The 18,536-nt window shown below is 40.0% G+C and overlaps 2 protein-coding genes across 7 annotated transcripts in view; one reads left to right on the top strand and one right to left on the bottom strand.

The window, feature by feature from the left end:
- Positions 1 to 2,295: 2,295 nt before the first annotated feature.
- On the bottom strand, positions 2,296 to 4,701 carry LOC124144632 (haloacid dehalogenase-like hydrolase domain-containing protein 3). 2 transcript variants are annotated; one of them, XM_046514128.2, is made up of 2 exons: positions 4,637 to 4,701; positions 2,296 to 3,131 (listed from the first exon to the last, which is right to left on the bottom strand). In XM_046514128.2, exon 2 carries the CDS (start codon positions 3,121 to 3,123, stop codon positions 2,359 to 2,361), a length of 765 nt encoding a protein of 254 aa, XP_046370084.2. In that variant the 5' UTR covers positions 3,124 to 3,131; positions 4,637 to 4,701; the 3' UTR covers positions 2,296 to 2,358. The 2 variants fall into 2 exon arrangements, with proteins under 2 accessions (XP_046370084.2, XP_046370085.2); XM_046514129.2 differs by lacking the exon at positions 4,637 to 4,701 and adding an exon at positions 4,416 to 4,630.
- A 183-nt stretch (positions 4,702 to 4,884) lies between these two features.
- Positions 4,885 to 18,536, top strand: part of LOC124144629 (centriolin-like) — a 120,618-nt gene continuing 106,966 nt past the window's right edge. For all 5 annotated transcript variants that reach the window (XM_048389941.1, XM_048389942.1, XM_048389944.1 and 2 more), the window contains exons 1-5: positions 4,885 to 4,985; positions 6,638 to 6,900; positions 9,933 to 10,057; positions 16,429 to 16,701; positions 17,552 to 17,738. In XM_048389941.1, coding sequence (XP_048245898.1) covers positions 6,663 to 6,900; positions 9,933 to 10,057; positions 16,429 to 16,701; positions 17,552 to 17,738 — 823 coding nt within the window. In that variant the 5' untranslated portion in view covers positions 4,885 to 4,985; positions 6,638 to 6,662. The remainder of the gene's footprint in view (positions 4,986 to 6,637; positions 6,901 to 9,932; positions 10,058 to 16,428; positions 16,702 to 17,551; positions 17,739 to 18,536) is intronic.

The following is an 18,536-nucleotide window of genomic DNA, read 5'->3' on the forward strand; positions in this document are numbered from 1 at the left end:
TTGTAACCACTACATGTCACTGGTAGGAAGTGGGGATAAATTGAACCAAATCACAAATCATGTTTAACACAAGTAGGGCGTGCACAGAAGTCGGGCAAACATACAGTCAAGTCCCGTTAAACCGACATTGCATATGATTATGTCGGATTAACTAGCATGCCGGATAAACGATATTAAGCAGTATCAAAGTTCATGATCGAAAATTGGACAACTACATGATAGAACACTAATTGTTCATTAATTGTTTATTGTTAAGTAGTTTATCTCTGCAGCCGTTGTAATATGCAGCTACCAGCCGACTCGTCTCGCATCAAAACATGGGCTGTGTACTCGCGGGCAGATAACCATGGAGTACACTGATCACTGTGTCGGATTAAGGAGACTGATTAATGAGTGATTTCGGTAATTCATTGCAAATTAGGTGTTTCGGAGTCTGAGAGCGAGATTGTCAGATTAACAGGTCTAAATAGCACTGATTTCATCTGTTCCCATCAGTAGTGTCGGATAAAGCTGATTGTCGGATTAACGAGTGTCGGATTAACAAGACTTGACTGTATTTGGTTTGCTACAGGTAGAGAGGGTGCAGACATGTTGTGCAGTGCAGGTCATGGTGCATCTTCATGAGGCAAGAGAGTTAACTGAGTCCAGTTTCCATCCTTGCCATACTAGGCTGGAATTAATGGGCTCGATCGTAGCGCCACCAGTGGCTATTACCAGTTATGTCCCTTCTAAGCCTCTCCTATGGACCAATCAGATTCCACCTCTCGTATCACTTGCGTTTGCTTCACACAAAATGGTGGCGCCCAGTCAGGACAATCTGCTCGAAAATCAAGATCTATATTGTGATAAAACAGGTCTTACATCGCGAAATGCATCAAATCATGTGAGCACCTTGATTAAAAACATGAAAAGATTTGGAATAATATCTGTTGACAACGAGTTGGTGCTGCACATGCTTTGCAAATCCTGCAGTCGATAGAAATCTGCATGACAGTTTACGTACCGAATTTCGATTTCGGTGTGCGATTTTGATTAGACTATGCATGGACTCGTTAGTCCAGCCAAAATGTAACTCTATAATACCAGGCTAGTTCGGCAAGGGTGGAAACTGGACTTTTAAAGTCAGTTAACTCCTTTGCCTCGGGAAGATGGTGATGAAATTGACTACACTCCATTAGACACATGTGTTGCTCCTAAGACTATTAAGAGGCTAGTGTGACAATGAGATACCAGAATTCTTAACCGAGACACACGGTTATCCAACAACTTGCTGTGGACCACCTGCTACATCTTTGTTCACAATGGTATGCGCCAGTGGGCTGACCTCATTCATGTCAATTGGAATTCATTGTTAGGTCACAACTCAACTTGTCCTAGTTAACTAGGGCTGGGACGAGTCCAAATTTACTACCTGGGTACCTAACCCCCTATTACACGACCCTACCCTGGGAGCCACTGTAGGTCTCAAGAGATTGGTACAAAATGTCAAATAGTGAGTAATTCGATTGCGAATTGTTTGACCAGAGTATTTAGGTACACTATAAAAAGATCTGGTCATTCATAACTGAGCTTTATCTTTATTGAAAAATATATAAGTCAGAAGGAATGCGTGAATAGACCAAAAGAAATGTGAACATTCGTGAGCTGTTGTGTTTTCATGGAGTTCTTGATAATTTTGTCATTAAACTATATGTCACGTAACGGACCACGGGTCCGGGTGGTCCTTTGGGTACCCGGGTCCTACTCAGTAACCACCTGACCTGAGTACCTTAGTTACCTCTCCATGGCCCATAGTTTACCAGTAGTTTGAAGGCAACATGCGTTGTTTGGAATGGAAGGTAACTCCATTTCCGGTTCACATGCAGCATTCTCTGGGAAAATGGCAACCGCTGCAAGTTCAGATTATTATTTCCAAGTTGATGTGGAGGGTACAGGATGGGACAGGTAGAATGAGTATTGTTTTACGGCACTTTTAGCAATATCAGCAATATCACAGCAGGGGACACCAAAAATAGCTTCCCACATTGTACCCATGTGGGGAATCGAACCCAGCTCTTTGGCATGACGAGTGAACGCTTTAACCACTAGGCTCCCCACTGCCCCGTGACAGGAAGAGTGAGTGAGTGAGTATAGTTTTACACCGCTTTTAGCAATATCACGGCGGGGGACACCAGAAATGGGCTTCACACATTGTGCCCATGTGGGGAATCGAACCCAGCTCTTCGGTGTGACGAGTGAACGCTTTAATCACTAGGCTCCCCACTGCCCGTGACAGGTAGATACAAGACATGATAGCAATTATTTACTGACACAAATCCACTGCATCTCACAACAACAAAAACCTTAAAAAAAAACCTATCATAATTCTGTGGACATAGTACGCACACGAAGGCACTCAGGTAGATCGCCCAGCTCTTGTATTACAAACTTAGGATCTATATTCTTTAAAGGCTTATTTCCTCTATGTACAAGATAACCAGACATACCAGCATTAACAGCACCTAGGTAATCTTTCTCATAACTGTCGCCAACATGTACCGATTCGGTCGCAGGAATCTTTGACAGTGCTAAAGCATGTTCGAAAATACGTCTGTCCGGTTTCTCATACCCAATTTTTGCTGACGGAATAACAAAATCAAAGTAGTGCCTTAATGCAAGACAGGACAATATTTTTTCCAGTCGTCCATCGAAGTTGGAAATAGCACCAACAATGACCCCGTCCGCTTTCAGACTTTGGAGAAGATTCTCCGCCTCTGGTACTATCTCCCACGCTTTTGCTGTTGAAAAGTGGAGATACAGGTGATTGGCTATTTGGGTCAATGTCTCATCCTGATTGGTTAGTGGCAGTACTTGAGTATGAACATTGGCATCTGCAACTGATTTGAAACAGTCCTTGACCAAATCAGTCCACCATTTATAAGAAGACATTCCAACCGTTGTGCCAAAGTTTGGATACTTCTCGCTGTACTGCTGATATCTGTATCTAAACGATGAGTCAATGTCGCTGACCTTGGCCTTGACCCCATAGATGCCGGCTACTGCGGCATACTGGTGCCCTGGACTCCCCGATATCTTCAGGAGTGTGTTGGTGACGTCCAAGGTCACCAGACGAAATCTGGACATGGTCTAGCCTGGATGGAAACAAAGATGACAGTCAAATCTCACCAAACACAAGGCCACAAAAAATCATCATAAATTGTAATCAAAATAGTTCAAAAACTATTTTAATAGTTGTGTTAATAAATCTATCAGACCATCTATGTACATATTATTCACATGAAGGTATACTAGACGATCCATAGCACTGAGATTTTTACCCTCCGAAAATGGCTCACCCGTAAGTAAAATTCCTTTCTAATTCTTAACTGTTTTTTTTTTAGCATTCATACTTTATTTGGACAACTCGTACACAAATTTGTACGGCTCATTCGCGAATTTGGATGACCCGTACCAAAACTTGGATGACCTGTACCCGTTTTTGTCTAAAGCAAGATGTCTGAAACAAGATTGTTTTAACCAGTTTTGACTGTAAAAATGACAAAATTAATATAGAATTATTTATTCACTGCATGAAATTCACATTTTCGTATTATTTGCTAATATATTGGCAAGTGAATAATCCCAATTAGCACCTTTTCCGACTGATCAATGTACACAAGACTTAAATATTTTCATGTATATCTCTGTGGGCGCTTATGAGAGTGGGGCGCTTATTATGTCGAATACGGTATATGTCAATTATAGTTTCTACAATATTCAAAGATTTGTGGCAATACATTTTGTACAGAAAACACTTTAGAAATCTACAAAGAGAACAACAGAGAATTTGCTATTTGGTGCTTTTCTATATATGACTGTGGCATCATATATTTTGCGTCACAATGAGTAATATGACGTCATAACTTTGACGCATGGTTTAAAAGACTCTTTGCAAGGCTTGCACTGTTTTCATTATCGGTGGCCATCTCATGTTAAATTACAAAGTTGCCAAGCTACATGTTTTCAGTGCCTGTCATAAGTTTAAATGAAACATTACGATTTAAACAAACTTTAAACAAAAATTCATCTCCTAATTATAATGAGTGACCTGTTTCCTTTGGTGTTTGGACAGCTTGCCCTCAGACACCAGGACCGTGTAGCAGTACACCAAAGTCTTAATTGAAAACCTGTTTAATCATTTTAATTATGGGTAGAGCAAAAGTGAATTATGTTTAAAATCATATAATTTTCATTGTGTACGGATAAGCCTTCTTGAGTACGAGTCATCCAGTTAATTAGGTACGAGTTATCCGACATTTGTGTACGAGACTGCCAAAATTAAGATGAATGACAGGGTGGTGTCAGATCATTCTCCGCAATCTCGTATTGCTGTGTTGTTTAGTTCGCAGCGAATGTCTGAATGAAGTATATATTACCACATAAATCTTCAGATCTGTGCAATATATATGTATCATAGATCTACATTCATGTTGAGGCCTACACATCGCAATTTTTGTTCAACATTTTCAGTGCTGGTCGCAATTTAATATTTTCATTTAAGTGTGCAAACATATTGATCACGTTTACACTTCAGTGAATCGGTATTGACACACGAACCAAACGCCGGCTCAAGATTCATGTTTACATCTACTGTCACCTTCACAAATGTCAATAAAGTCGTGTCCGTGCATGTGCCTGTGTTTACATCCAGATTACTTCGCACTTCCTGGAAGTCTCGATAATAATTTGTGGAAATAGATTTAACAATCATGGACTAAATATGTTGAACATTTAATTCATGTCTGTGTATTTATTTAGTTTTCAAGAGAACTGTAGTGTTTTGAAGAATAACAAGGAATAATTTTTAATTGCACATTGTATCTCGCCGTTGCCACAGGCTCGCAGAAACTGGCGGGTAAACAACATGGCGTCGTTCGATACTTGAAAATGTTATATTTTCGTTTATTTTTGCTGGTGGATTAAATTGTTTTAGTTTGCACACAAAGGTAAGACATTGTTTGAAACTGGATACTAAAAGTCACCTTCTCCCGTGCTTAAAGTAAAAATTAACACTTCGGACACCTGTCAAGAAACCAACTTCGCGAAGCCGAATGTTTTAGGGGAAAAGTTTACAAATGTTCAGAGAGTCATGTTTCAACATTTTTGAGTACTTATGCATGATCCCTGATGCTAGATGACTCAGTTTGTCATTTTAACCGTGCAGTGTATACGGGCATGTTTATCACGTTTGATTATTTATGATTGATTTCCCATGCAGCGTGCGGCTGTCAGACAGACAGGTGCTTGTTTCAACAGTCGGCAAACTTGTTAAACCTGTTTCGTTAAATTTACACTCTGAAATCAGTATATGAACTATTTGATTGACCTTTCAACGAATGCTGGCTAGGTAAACATTCTTGCCAAAATGGCACCAATTGTTTTGGCAAAAACAACCTTCTCATGCTGTAGGTAATAGGGGAAACATGCCAAATGCCAAAAGAGAGAAATATTTAGCTAAAATGAAGAACAAAACTACCTCTTGTGAAGAAATATTAAAAAACAAACCATATAATCACCTTGCTCAAAAACAACTTTATAACAAATACGCGGGTGGTGTCTCATGACTAATTCATACGCAAAGAGAAAATTCAACAACATGATGATTCACATTCAGTTCTGTAACAGCTTACTATCTGTCATTTCTTCCCATAAGGCGAAATATTTTTTATTACTTAGTTTATGGATGTGCCGCTCTTTCAAAGTCCAAATGATGAATAATAATAATACAAATTACCCCTTTTTTTATTACCGCCGATCTTCACTTTAAAAAATGCATAAAAAGTTCAAACAATTTTTTTTATTTCATTTGCTCCGCGAGTGTAAAGCAAAGGGAAGTCACTCTGATATTTCTTGCTGAATCCTTCTCTAATACTATCAAAGCTTGTCAACCCAAAGTGCAGTGGTGACCGGTGCACTAGCCATGGAGTCACCAGTGCCGCAGGGTTGACCGGCATAATCATGTCAAAATACTTTATAATTTTATTGACCTTCCTGTCATATCATTCATTTATTAAATCTATCACATTTCGCAATGTCTGAAATACGTATTCCATTGGATTTTATCATTTTTTATCAATAGATTAAAAAATTAATCACTATTTCCCGCAATGTTATGGGAATAAAATTCTAGGACACACTTCGAAACGTGTTCTCATCGAACATGTCAAACAGCAAAATAAAGACGTTTCAAGCAAATCTTTAAATATATTATACAAAGTAATAAAATCATCCAAAATATATCTAAAAGTTGCCAAACTGACATCTAAGTTATTATTTCCATATTTTCGTGCGATCGCAAATGACATCTTGGCTTATTTTGCCTTGATTTTTCGTTTCAGACTAGATGTCTTTAATGCCAAAATTTATGCATAAGAAATCTTTGTCACAGCTCGTAACCTAGTACTATGCATCCTTGAAGTTCCATATTTTTAATAGAGATCGCAAGTTTATGCGTAAAACATTCAGAATAACATGATTTAAACCAAACCTTTCATGAAAATTATCACACAAGAGGGCTAACTAAACTGCTATCGAAAGTGGGGTTAAACACAGCTTACTCACTCACGCCGGATACTCAGGTTTTTTCTGTCTGCTTCAGATAGGTTTCACCAGGACAATCCAGGATGAAGAGGAGCACAGGGCGAGGTTTGTCCAACCTGCCCGTCCCAAAGACATCCAAGGGCAGCCCTTCCACGGCCTCGTCCCACCTAGCCAGGGGGCGGGGCAACATTGCCCGGTCAGCGGAGGACCTCCCCCGTCAGGTAAACCTCAGCGTCAGTGGAGGTCAGGGGACCTCAACCAGAAGGGCTGTATCTCCGGGCAGCAATCTCAGGAAAGGCTTGTCGCCAGTTCGGACACCAAGTAAGTTTTCCTGCCAAGTCATGTCACAATCTTTGAGGATCTTCAAAAATGACGAGATGACAATTATTTTTTGTTCATTAAGATGTTTTTATTTAAGGATTGACTGTGTATTTTTTCCAGTTCATTGAGGTATGAATCGAAAAACCAATGTGTGTAGCGGATTCTTACAAAAGTTTGCACATTGGTTTTTCGATTCATACCTCAATGAACCGAAAAAAATACACAGTCAATGCTTATGATTAAATTCGACAACATAAAACATGTTTTGTCTACAATAGTATAACCGAAAACAGTTTTATATATCAAAACAGACAAAAATGACGAGATTGATAAACATTCCAGGTGTAGGAATATATACTGTGGCGTGACATGAATCAGGTGATTGCTTAATTTATGCACATAACTTGACACGCCTACACAGTCAGTAGCCAATCAACGGAGAGCAGGATCAAAACAATGTTCACTGGACCTGTCAATTAAGACAATAGGCAAAAAGAACTGCAACAGTCAGACTGTAACCAACCGGAAGAAATATGTCCGTGAGAAGGCGGCTGTTTCAAATTACATGGTCAGTTACTGCCAGATTCAAACATTACTTGCCTGATTATGGTAAAACACAGTTGGAAAAATGCTAGTTAGAAATGAAACCAGAAGACAAGAAAGTTGAACTGAGGCGAGCAGAAAAAAAACAGGCGAGCGAGCCTGCACGTTTGGTGTTTCAATCATTCTCGGCCTTCGGTTTCAAAGGTTTGTTAGGACAATGAATATGCATGAAAGTCGCTAAATGTCCTGTGCATGACAATACATGTGAGCAGAAAGGGAATTCCCTCGACTGTAATAATATTGGGATTCCCCGACATTCTGAAGTAATAAAAGTAGTGCGCCTCGGTGGGCGTGGCTTAATTTTTTACATTCATTGGGAAATGAATGCAATAACACGTGACCAATTCAGCTAATCAGAATACAGGAATTTCAATGAACACAACGGAAATTTAATTATATGTGATAAACTTGGCACAAGTTAAAAATTAATTAACCATTAGCATCTTCTGTTTTGTGAGAAGTTGGCCATCATATTCATATTAAGCGTGAAGAATGTATTTATTTTATTCAGAAATCTTTTCAGCTCACAAACAAAAGACTTTTAATATATGTGTAGGTGTTTTATTTTTTTGTTTTTTTTATTCACTTTTATTCAGTACTTGTAGGCCATGGGCCTTTTTGTACAGACGAAATACAATTTAGGTGCAAACACGAAATGATATAATACATTTCTTTGCTTTTTTAACAAAAGCAGTTTTAATATTTCATATTATAAATGTTGGAGTATTTGTGTGGGTGCTATGAACCAATTATGCTGTGATGTCATTAATAAAGATGTTTGACGTCAACTAACTAAAGATTGCAGAGTGTGTGGACTGTACAATAATATTTTTCTCTCGTTGGTTTGTAATGTAATAAAAACATTATTTCAAACTATTTCAGCATACCTGCCCACTTTCAATTAATCAGACATTATATCTAAAACCTGCAAGCATTGCAGTTTTAAGTCAGGGAAAATGGAACTTGGCAGATAATGAGTCCAAATCGTTGATGCCGTATATCTCTGTAATATATATGAATTGAAGCTTGTGAATTGTATTTTAGTGTTCCTACGATCCTGTAGTTTTAAAATATAATGAGAAGTCAAAATGTGATTTTTTCACACACAAGGTCATTATCTCATGGTTGGTCACATATTTCAAACTTTGGAGAAAGTATTGTTTCTCAAATATTTTGACATTACATTTGACTCCCATTTTTTTTTTTTATTTCTTCTTCTCAATGTGAATAACACCTGAGTAACTGATAATAGAAACAGGGTGAATATCAGCTTATGAAATATAAATAATGTAATGATTGAGCGAGTGATTTGCGTTAAACGCCACTTTTTCAGTTATATCACGGCGTGTCAGCTTCATGTGCGAGGAAAGCCCGAAGTGATGCAGGTCTTAGACGTTTACCACTTCGGTGAAACCCACGAGCACGGGTATGGGGCTGACAAACCTAGAAACATAATCGGGGTGAACCAGGATTCCAACCCAAAATCATAGGTTTCTGGCGTGCCTAAGGGACGCCCTCATTTGTACTTGTATTTGTATTTGTACTAGCCCCCGGCTAGCAGGCTAGTGTTAACTTCTAACCCTGCATATCATTATACCTTTGATGCATACACCGTATTGTGGATACAAACCCGCGGAGTATGTCATTGTGTAGGATAAACCACGTCAGAGGGTTTTGATGAGATTTGAAACCCTTATCCGAGGGATAAAACTTCGAAGCTTCGGTCCCTCAGTTTTATCCCGAGGGGGGGCATGGGTGGCCCACTCGTCTAAGGCGCCGCGATTCGCTGTGCAGAGTTGCGTCCCTTTGACACGCCAGAAACCTATGATTGTGGGTTCAAATCCCGGTTCTCCCCAATTATGTTTCTAGGTTTGTCAGCACCATACCCGTGCTCGTGGGTTTCACTGAAGTGGTAAACGTCTGAGACCTCATTAAGCTGACATGCCGTGATATAACTGGAATAATTCTTTGATAGGCATTTAGAAGTTGGAGTACTAAGTAAGGATTAAACCCAACTCACTCACAATTATCCCGAGGATGAGGGTTTTAAAACTCATAATAATACGAGGGTAAGTGTTTTGTCCAACTTATAAACCTAAAAAAGAAGCTAAATGCAACATTTATCAACATTACTTACCATGAACCTCAGGAAACGGGCTTGAAATATCTGTTGCTGGCATATGGGTACTTGCAAAAGACATTCTTAAAAGCATTGTGATTTATCAGCACGGCTGTATCCTAGTGGTACTATGTAAAATCTCGGGTATATTATAACATCCCTGCTTATGAGAGTTAACCCGACTGAGGAACAATAGGCTGACATCAATGATGTGTATCAGATGTTGCTGAAGATGTAGGAATTCTCTGTAAAAACAGGGTGAGGGGGGATTCAGTGGTGGGGCACTGTATTTTTATTTCTGATGTTCCAGCATCTCAGCCTGGTGTTCGTTACATCACTGAGGATATGATCAAGAAGATGGCGAAGGAGGACAACTTCGACATGATAACAACTCTCAGCCTGACATTAGGCCGGGAAGGAGGCAAGAAAATCAAGGTAAGGTCTGATTATTGGCTCCATCCTTGGTTAAATAAGTATGGCACCTATTGCTGTTGAAAACGGAATCATCGTAGCTTGAAACGTAGCGAGGAGTATATCATGCATCCGCCATTATCCAGTGTATCATGTGACTCATGAAGATACAAGTTAGAATAGGTCTTCACCAATCCATGCTTTCTGTAAGAGATGATCAGGTAGTCAGGCTCACTGTTGCGTGGATCGATGCTCATGACGTCAATCACTGGACTGTCTGGTCCAGACATGATTATATACAGACAGCCGTCATATAGCTGGAATATTGCTAAGTGCAGCATTAAACAAACAAACAAACAAACAAACAAACAAACAAAGAGTGTATCATCATGATCATGTGTACATTATAGTAAGACGAATACTCTTGACCCATTCACCCCTGTAGCTTTAATTTGAGTCCAGTTTGATTGACATGATGCTAGAAATAAGTGTTCCTAATGGCTTTTGAAACTGCCATTTCTGGTGGACAGGCAACTCTAAAATTTCCAGTCCCTTCTAGTTTTAGCCAGTCCCAACTTTCAACAAATATAAAAAACGTATGCATATTACCTGGTTTTTCATGTTCAATGCAATGATGTCATCTCTAAAGTAACTTGGTTAGATCTACACATCATTTACACAATCTTCAGTCACAAATTTTTCTTTTTAAAAATTTTTTTTTGAGACTAAGTCACTACAAATATATTTTTAACCTCGAAATAAAGCTAAATGCTATTTCCATGCACTAAAAATAGACCAGGGGAACCCTGATGGTAACAGACAAGCTGACTTTGTTCGAAAAATATACTTACATGAATATAGCCGTTTTTATATAGCCGATTTATAAGGTACTTTATTTGACGGTCCACAGGGACTGGCAGTCACATGCAGGGTTAGAAACTAACTGTTTTTGTCCACTAGTCCTTATAATGATAACATATAGCAAAACCCTTACAAAGGGCCAATTTCTACTAGTTTTTATGATACCTTTACTATTGGGCAGTACGGTAAGGACTACAGGACTAGTGCCAATTTCTAACGCGGACATGAGTTACCGATCTAAGACTAAAGTTACTGGTTAAAAACTGGTAATTACCGGTAACCGGGAACACTGGAAATAGTCAACCAGACAAATGATACTACAGTGGTCCCTCGCTACAACGCTACCAATGGGGTCCAAATAATTGGTGGGCGTTATAGACAATGAGCCGTTTAACCGAGGCCGAGGCGGGGGAGCGCGCTCAGCAAATCTCAAATCATCAATGTGTTTATCTCACGTCACGTCAAAATAGTATATATTTTTTATGGACCTAGATCTACCTGTAATATCATTCATTTATTAAATCTGTCACATCTCACAATGTCTGAAATACGTATTCCATTTCAATTTATCATTTTTTATCGATAAATTAAAAAATTATTCACTATTTCCCGCGATGTTATTGAAAATAAAATTCTCGGACACACATTTCGACAACGGGTCCGCATCGAACATGTCAAAGAGCAAAATAAAGACGTTTTAAGCAAATCTTTAAATATATTATACAAAGTGATAAATAAAATCAACAAAAATATATCTAAAAGTAATCAAACTTACATCTAAGTTATTATTTCCATCGTTTCGTGCAATCGCGTGTAATGTAATGTATTTTGTGATTGAACCATGTGGGGATTCTTGGGTAGAATGGGTCCACAGCAAGCTTGTAAAACCAGCGTTAGATATTTGCACTAGTCCTGTTGTCCTTGCAAAACTGCCCATTGTTAAGGTGAGGACAAGTAGAAATTTGCCATTTCTTTGCCATTTCTTTGCCATGAGTGGACTAAAAATGTTGTCTATGATGAAAATATGACCAAAAGGATCGGGAGGTCAGACTTGGGGACTTGGCTGATGACATGGATCATTGTTCACTGGATAGCAGCTAGCCTCATCCAGACTTGATTATTTACAGGCGACTAATGGGATTGGGTCAGGCTCACTGACTCGGTTGATGCATGTCATCATATCCCAATTGCGTTGATCGATGCTCATGATATCGATCACTGGATTGCCTTTCCCAGACTTGACTATTTGCAGGTCTGCGTCATACATCTGGAATATTGCTATTGCATAATGTTTGTATTAATGTACTTTTGAAAAACATTTAATAGTAATCTTGACATAGAAAGGGAAAATGTTAAAAAAAATGATGTGAAATGGTGATCCGGGTTAGAATAGGTCTTCAGCAACCCATGCTTGCCGTAACAGGCGACTGTGCTTGTCGTAAGAGGCGACTAAAGGGGATTGGGTGGTCAGGCTCGCTGACTTGGTTAATGCATGTCATCGTATCCCCATTGCGTGGATTGATGCTGATGATGTCAATCACTGGATTGTCGGTTACAGACTTGATTATTTACAGACCATCGTCATATAGCTGGAATATTGAAACATTCAGCGTTAAACAACAAACAAACAAACAATCGCGTATCTGTTCACAGTATCTCTGGTATTAAGGATTCACCTGGGATTCCAAACATAGTGCTCTGGTCAGGCAAATTAGAAAAAAACACGATTCAAATTGGGATTTTTAGTTTTGTTGTCCTATTTTCTGAAATTCACAGGTATGTTAATGTTGTTGTTTACTGACTTCTTAATGCATCGCAATGACTATTGCAATCTTATTAAATTCAGATCTTAGTGCTAGCTCGCTATCATAACACAAAGATCTCAGGTGATCCAAGTACAGGTCGGGTCGGTCGGGTAGCCTAGTGGTTAAAGCGTTCGCTCGTTAGGCCGAAGACTCGGGTTCGATTCCCGACATGTGTACAATGTGTGAAGCCCATTTGTGGTGTCCCCCGCCATGATATTGCTGGAATATTGCTAAAAGCGGCGTAAAATCAAACTGACTCACTCACTCACTCACCCATTGCAGGTCAGGTCAGAATGACCTTGCGCGAACTTTGACCGAACAATAAAATGACAAACAGGAAGTGTACATTAGCCACTCAGAAAGTAGTTTTCTCGAATTTTACTGGTTTCAAAATGGCTACACCCACCCAGACTACGCTTTGAAAAATGTTTTAGCGAAGTTCTCAATTCAGAATTTGAAAACTTTTCAGGGGCTGTGGAAACTCTCTACTGTAATTGGTTGAATGAAAGGTCGCTCTGACATGTACTATGATACTTGATTTGTGAACATGTAGCTTATTTTAAATAAAGTATTGAAAATGTAGGTGAATCTATTGCAGGAGCGCTTCTTTGATTTGTTTGCTGGTGATTTTGAGACTGTGGCAAAAAACATGTCTCGTATTTCCTCATGTATATGACACAAGGGTTATTTTACATTCTCATAAACTTGGCAAGAGCTTGTGTTCAGATGAATCATTCTCCTGTGATTTTGTATTTTGAGCTCTTAGCAACCTCTTTTGGAACTAGAGGTTCATAAAGGAAATATTTTGCAATAGGTTGGATTCACTTTTCACTCTTAAATTTCAAGTAAAACTTTTAATGTCTGTGTACTGCGCAATTTGTGCAGCTGAAAGCAAGATGGCTGACAGCTATTTGTGCCCACAACTTTATGATCAGCTGATAAAGTTCACAGATCATGGTGTGACAGAGTTCCAGATAACCAGTGTACTTACTAACTTAGGACTGCACTGTATTCCAGCTTTTCAAATGATACATATTGTAATATTATACACCAACCTAAAAGGGTGGGGGTATATATAGTTATTATGGTTATACCAAGGAATTTTGTCCATCCATCCAAGGACATTTTTGTGTGCGACCTTTAACTTCAAAACTACTGCATAGATTCTTTTCACACTTTGTGAACAATTTAAGCGCCAATAGGAGAGGTGCATAGTGAGGTTTGATTTCAATATTTGTTTTTTCTGAAAAAATATGTGTGGGTATTTTTTAATTTTTTTACTTAGAATTTTTTACAATTGGTCGACCTATGACTTGAAAACTACTGTATAGATTTTTTTCAAACTTAGCGAACAGCTTCCATACTAACAGAAGAGATACAGTGCAAAGTTTGATTTTGATATGTGGATTTTCTGAGAATTTATTGCTTGCTTCATGTTTTCAAATACATGAGAGTCGAAGGCATGGTATTGGTGAGCCCTGATTATAATCGTTGTAATGATAGTGGGATTTGGATTAGTTCGTGACATAGAAGTGAAAAATATTAGTTACCGTATTCGACGTAATAAGCGCCCCGCTCTAATAAGCGCCCCCGGTGATATTTGCTAATATATTGGCTTGTGAACAATCCCAATTAGCCCCCCTTCTGATTTATCACTGTACACAAGAGTACTCTTGTGTTATATGCACCCTTAATAATGGGCAATTAAATTTTGAAAAATGCATCTGTCGTATATAAACAGTTCAGACTGTCAGCATAAACCACAAATTTTATCTTTCAACTCTGTTTTTTTTCACCAAAGAAATATTCTAATAAAAGCCCCCTATTTCTAATTTTGAGAGCGCCCTGGGCGCTTATTATGTCGAATACGGTATTTGTAATACTGAAATGATATTCTTCAATTGAGTAAAGAGTTTCAGTGATACCTGCTCAGGCTGAGAGAACTGGCATTTTGTACAACCTTCAGCTCCAAGAGATTATGTTGAAACTATGAGGTTGATTGATAAGTTCTAAGCCTCACATTGAAGGAATTTAGTAATAGTGAAATCTGTTGTGGACATTGAGTCATAGAGGTATATCCACACTAACTTGAGCTTGTCTGTAACCTTTGGTAAATGGACTACCTCTAAGAATGTGCAGTGATCCAGTATTTGCAGATTGGTGTGATGAGCCCAGGTTTGGCCATAGTCAAAAAGAACTGCAAGAACCTTTCTGGATCAGCTACAAACAAAGCTTGATTGTCATGAGACATGTGCAGTGTGATGTGCCTGGTGTGTTTTCGATCAGATGTTAGAAGCTTTGGAACCCAATTAGCTGATGTTTTCTTCATTGCCAAAGTTTCTCTGATAATGGAACGTACTCCCGGGAAATGAACTAGCAATATGACGCTCGGTCATTCATCGCCCAGTTATCACCATATTGTGGATTCGTTGGATCATTTCTGGTGTTGCTGATGTGACAGGCCTTCAAGGATGGGGGTGGGGGCACGGATGGCCCAGTTGTCTAAGGCGCCGTGATTCGCTGTGCAGAGTTGCGTCCCTTGAGCACGCCAGAAACCTATGATTGTGGGTTCGAATCCCGGTTCGCCCCAATTATGTTTCTAGGTTTGTCAGCACCATACCCGTACTCGTGGGTTTCACCAAAGTGATAAAAGTCTCAGACCTACATTGATTCGGGCTTTCCTCCCACATTTAGCTGACTCACCGTGATATGTTACTGTTAAAAGCGGTGTTAAACCCAACACACCACTCACTCACTCCAGGATGGGGGTCGTTTTCAAGGTTGTCACTGCAACGCTTCAACTGCCAACCTCTTTACGATGGCATAGAAAGGGCTTCCTGTTGTTCTTAATGGATGCCTGTTGGTGCTAAGCCCTTTTCTGCAGACCCCCTCCATGGTCTAGTGGTAGAGCAACCGCCCGGAGAGTGGAAGGTCGGGGGTTTGATCCCCGGCCGTGTCATACCACAAGACGTTAAAAGATGGTACTTGTTGTTACACTGTCTGTCGCTGGGCATTAAGCAGCTAAAACAAGGACTGGTCGGCTCGGAGTCAATATGCTGTGTCTGAGTGGGGTATTCTTGTTAAACTGCGGCATTGTATCTCAGTGGGCTAGTGCTGTAAAAGCAGTACATGCAGCCACACACACACACATGTGCATGCACGTCGCTATATAATGCAATAATGTTGGATGCAACGTAAAACCCCATTTCGCCTCATCTTTTTCTGCAAGTACTTGATTCCTCCATTCCTCAAGGGTACGGCAGCTGGTCATGCCAGATCATGGGTTTCCATCCCAGATTGTCTGATAAGGAATAGGAACTGATCGTTGGATTGTCAGCACCTGTTGGTCAAAGAGTTCCATCACTTCAGGCCTTTCACCCACTTTAAACTAGCATGCTGTGAAATAACTGAAATACTCTTCAAAGGGGCCTTAAACTTACTGAAGTTAGGACATATGTGTAAGGACTTATGATGATTAGCAGTATATGTTGATTGTTGCAAGGATGTGGTAAGCAATTGCCTGTACTGTTGGTTAGGGCTGGCTAAAATAATTGTTAAATTATCGTCAATGGGAAGAAATATTAACGATTATCGATATGAAAATTGTGTCATCGATAATATCTTACATAATCAATTGTGATGAAATAAAGTTGAAATTTGCCAAAACAGACGTGTCAATCGTGTCAATTGCCCAATACGGTAAGCAGCTGTTTTTGTTCACTGTTCCAGTACATCGAGAACCTTGAGAGGCTGAAGAAGCTGCACACTCTCAACCTCAGCAACAACATGATCGAGAAGATGGAGAAACTGGACAAACTGCTCCGTCTACGAGATCTCAATCTTTCCCATAATTCCATAGTGAAGATAGAAGGCATCGAAAACCTCGTCTTTCTGCAGACGCTGAACCTCAGCTGGAATCAGATTGAGCACATTCCGCCGTGGATTGGCAAAAAACTGAAAGCTCTACGCAACTTTAATCTAGGTCATAACCAACTTGCATCGGTAAGCCCTACACAACTTCAGTCTAGGTCCTAACCAGCTTGCATCGGTAAGCCCTACGCAACTTTAATCTAGGTCCTAACCAACTTGCATCAGTAAGCCCTACGCAACTTTAATCTAGGTCCTAACCAGCTTGTATCGGTAAGCCCTACGCAACTTTAATCTAGGTCCTAACCAGCTTGCATCGGTAAGCTCTGCGCAACTTTAATCTAGGTCCTAACCAGCTTGTATCGGTAAGCCCTAAGCGACTACAATCTAGGTCCTAACCAGCTTGTATCGGTAAGCCCTACGCAACTTCAATCTAGGTCCTTACCAGCTTGTATCGGTAAGCTGTATGCGACTTCAATCTAGATCATAACCAACTTGTATCGGTAAGCTGTACGCAATTTCAATCTAGGTCCTAACCAGCTTGTATCGGTAAGCTGTATGCAACTTCAATCTAGGTCGTAACCAGCTTGTATCGGTAAGCTCTACGCAACTTCAATCTAGGTCCTAACCAGCTTGTATCGGTAAGCTGTATGCGACTTCAATCTAGGTCCTAACCAGCTTGTATCGGTAAGCTTTACGCAACTTCAATCTAGGTCATAACCAGCTTACGCCGGTTAGCTCTACGCAACTTCAATCTAGGTCCTAACCAGCTTGTATCGGTAAGCTGTATGCGACTTCAATCTAGGTCCTAACCAGCTTGTATCGGTAAGCTTTACGCAACTTAAATCTAGGTCATACAATATCGCTTAATCTCACCCAAGTGATATCTCCTGTGGTAGCCAGTTTTGGATGATAACCTGCAGTGTTGCCGACCTGGATCAGCTTCTACATTCTCACGCACACTTTACATGTGATTCTCTTGCAGCTCAACGAACTGTCCAAGCTGAAGCCCATCCCTGACTTGACGCAGCTGGACGTGAGTGGCTCTCCGCTGTCCGAGCTGCCACACTCCCGGCTGTACATTGTCTTCCACCTGCGGACAGTGGCCACCCTGGACGCCGCCCATGTCACAGCTCACGAACGGGACCTGGCGCAGCAGAGGTTTGCTCAAGGTGACAGATTTGCTGACAGAAAGTGTTAAGATAGAGTTTGAGTTTCTTGTCTCTTTGTATCATGTTTGTTTGTTTGTGTTTTGTTTAACGTCATACTCAGCGATATTCCATCTATGTAACAGTGGTCTGTAAATAATCAAGTCTGGACCAGACAATCCAGTGATTGACATCATGGTTGATTTACACAATAAGGATGCAATGACATGCATCAACCAAGTCAGCAAGCCTGACCACCCGATCCCGTTAGTCGCCTCTTAACACAAGCATAGTTGCCTCTTGCGGGAAGCATGGGTTCCTGAAGACCTATTCTCTACCCGGGTCTTCACGGGTCCTTTGTATCTATACTCATACACAGTTCCAGTGTATACCAGGGCCCACTTGCACAAAGCAGTCTTAGTGCTACGACTAATGTAAGCCTATGTTAAAGTATAGAAGTTACGATCATCTTAGCGCTAAGATCCCTTTGTGCAAGTGGGCCCAGGTCCTATTATTGTGTCCAATGTCCCTGACATCCTCCCTGCCTATCATCACCTTCTATACTGTTGTCTGCATAATGTTGTCTGCATATGTCTGCATATATATAGACCTCCTCTTTGGGAGGGCAGAGGGCTTACATTCTCAGTCAAGACCGAGCTGAAGGTTTTTTAGCCAACTTATAAACAGTCTAAATACAAGAAATATCAGAAAGAATAAGAAGACATTGTGATACCTTACAGTGAACAATACAGTGCGTCGTGGTATAAATGGAATTCAATGAATATGTGCAAGAGAAAGATCATGTGCAGCATTCACCCAACT

This window comes from Haliotis rufescens, unplaced genomic scaffold (genome assembly GCF_023055435.1).
Source record: "Haliotis rufescens isolate VD_foot unplaced genomic scaffold, xgHalRufe1.0.p SCAF_8, whole genome shotgun sequence".
Classification (NCBI taxonomy): Eukaryota; Metazoa; Mollusca; class Gastropoda; order Lepetellida; family Haliotidae; genus Haliotis; species Haliotis rufescens.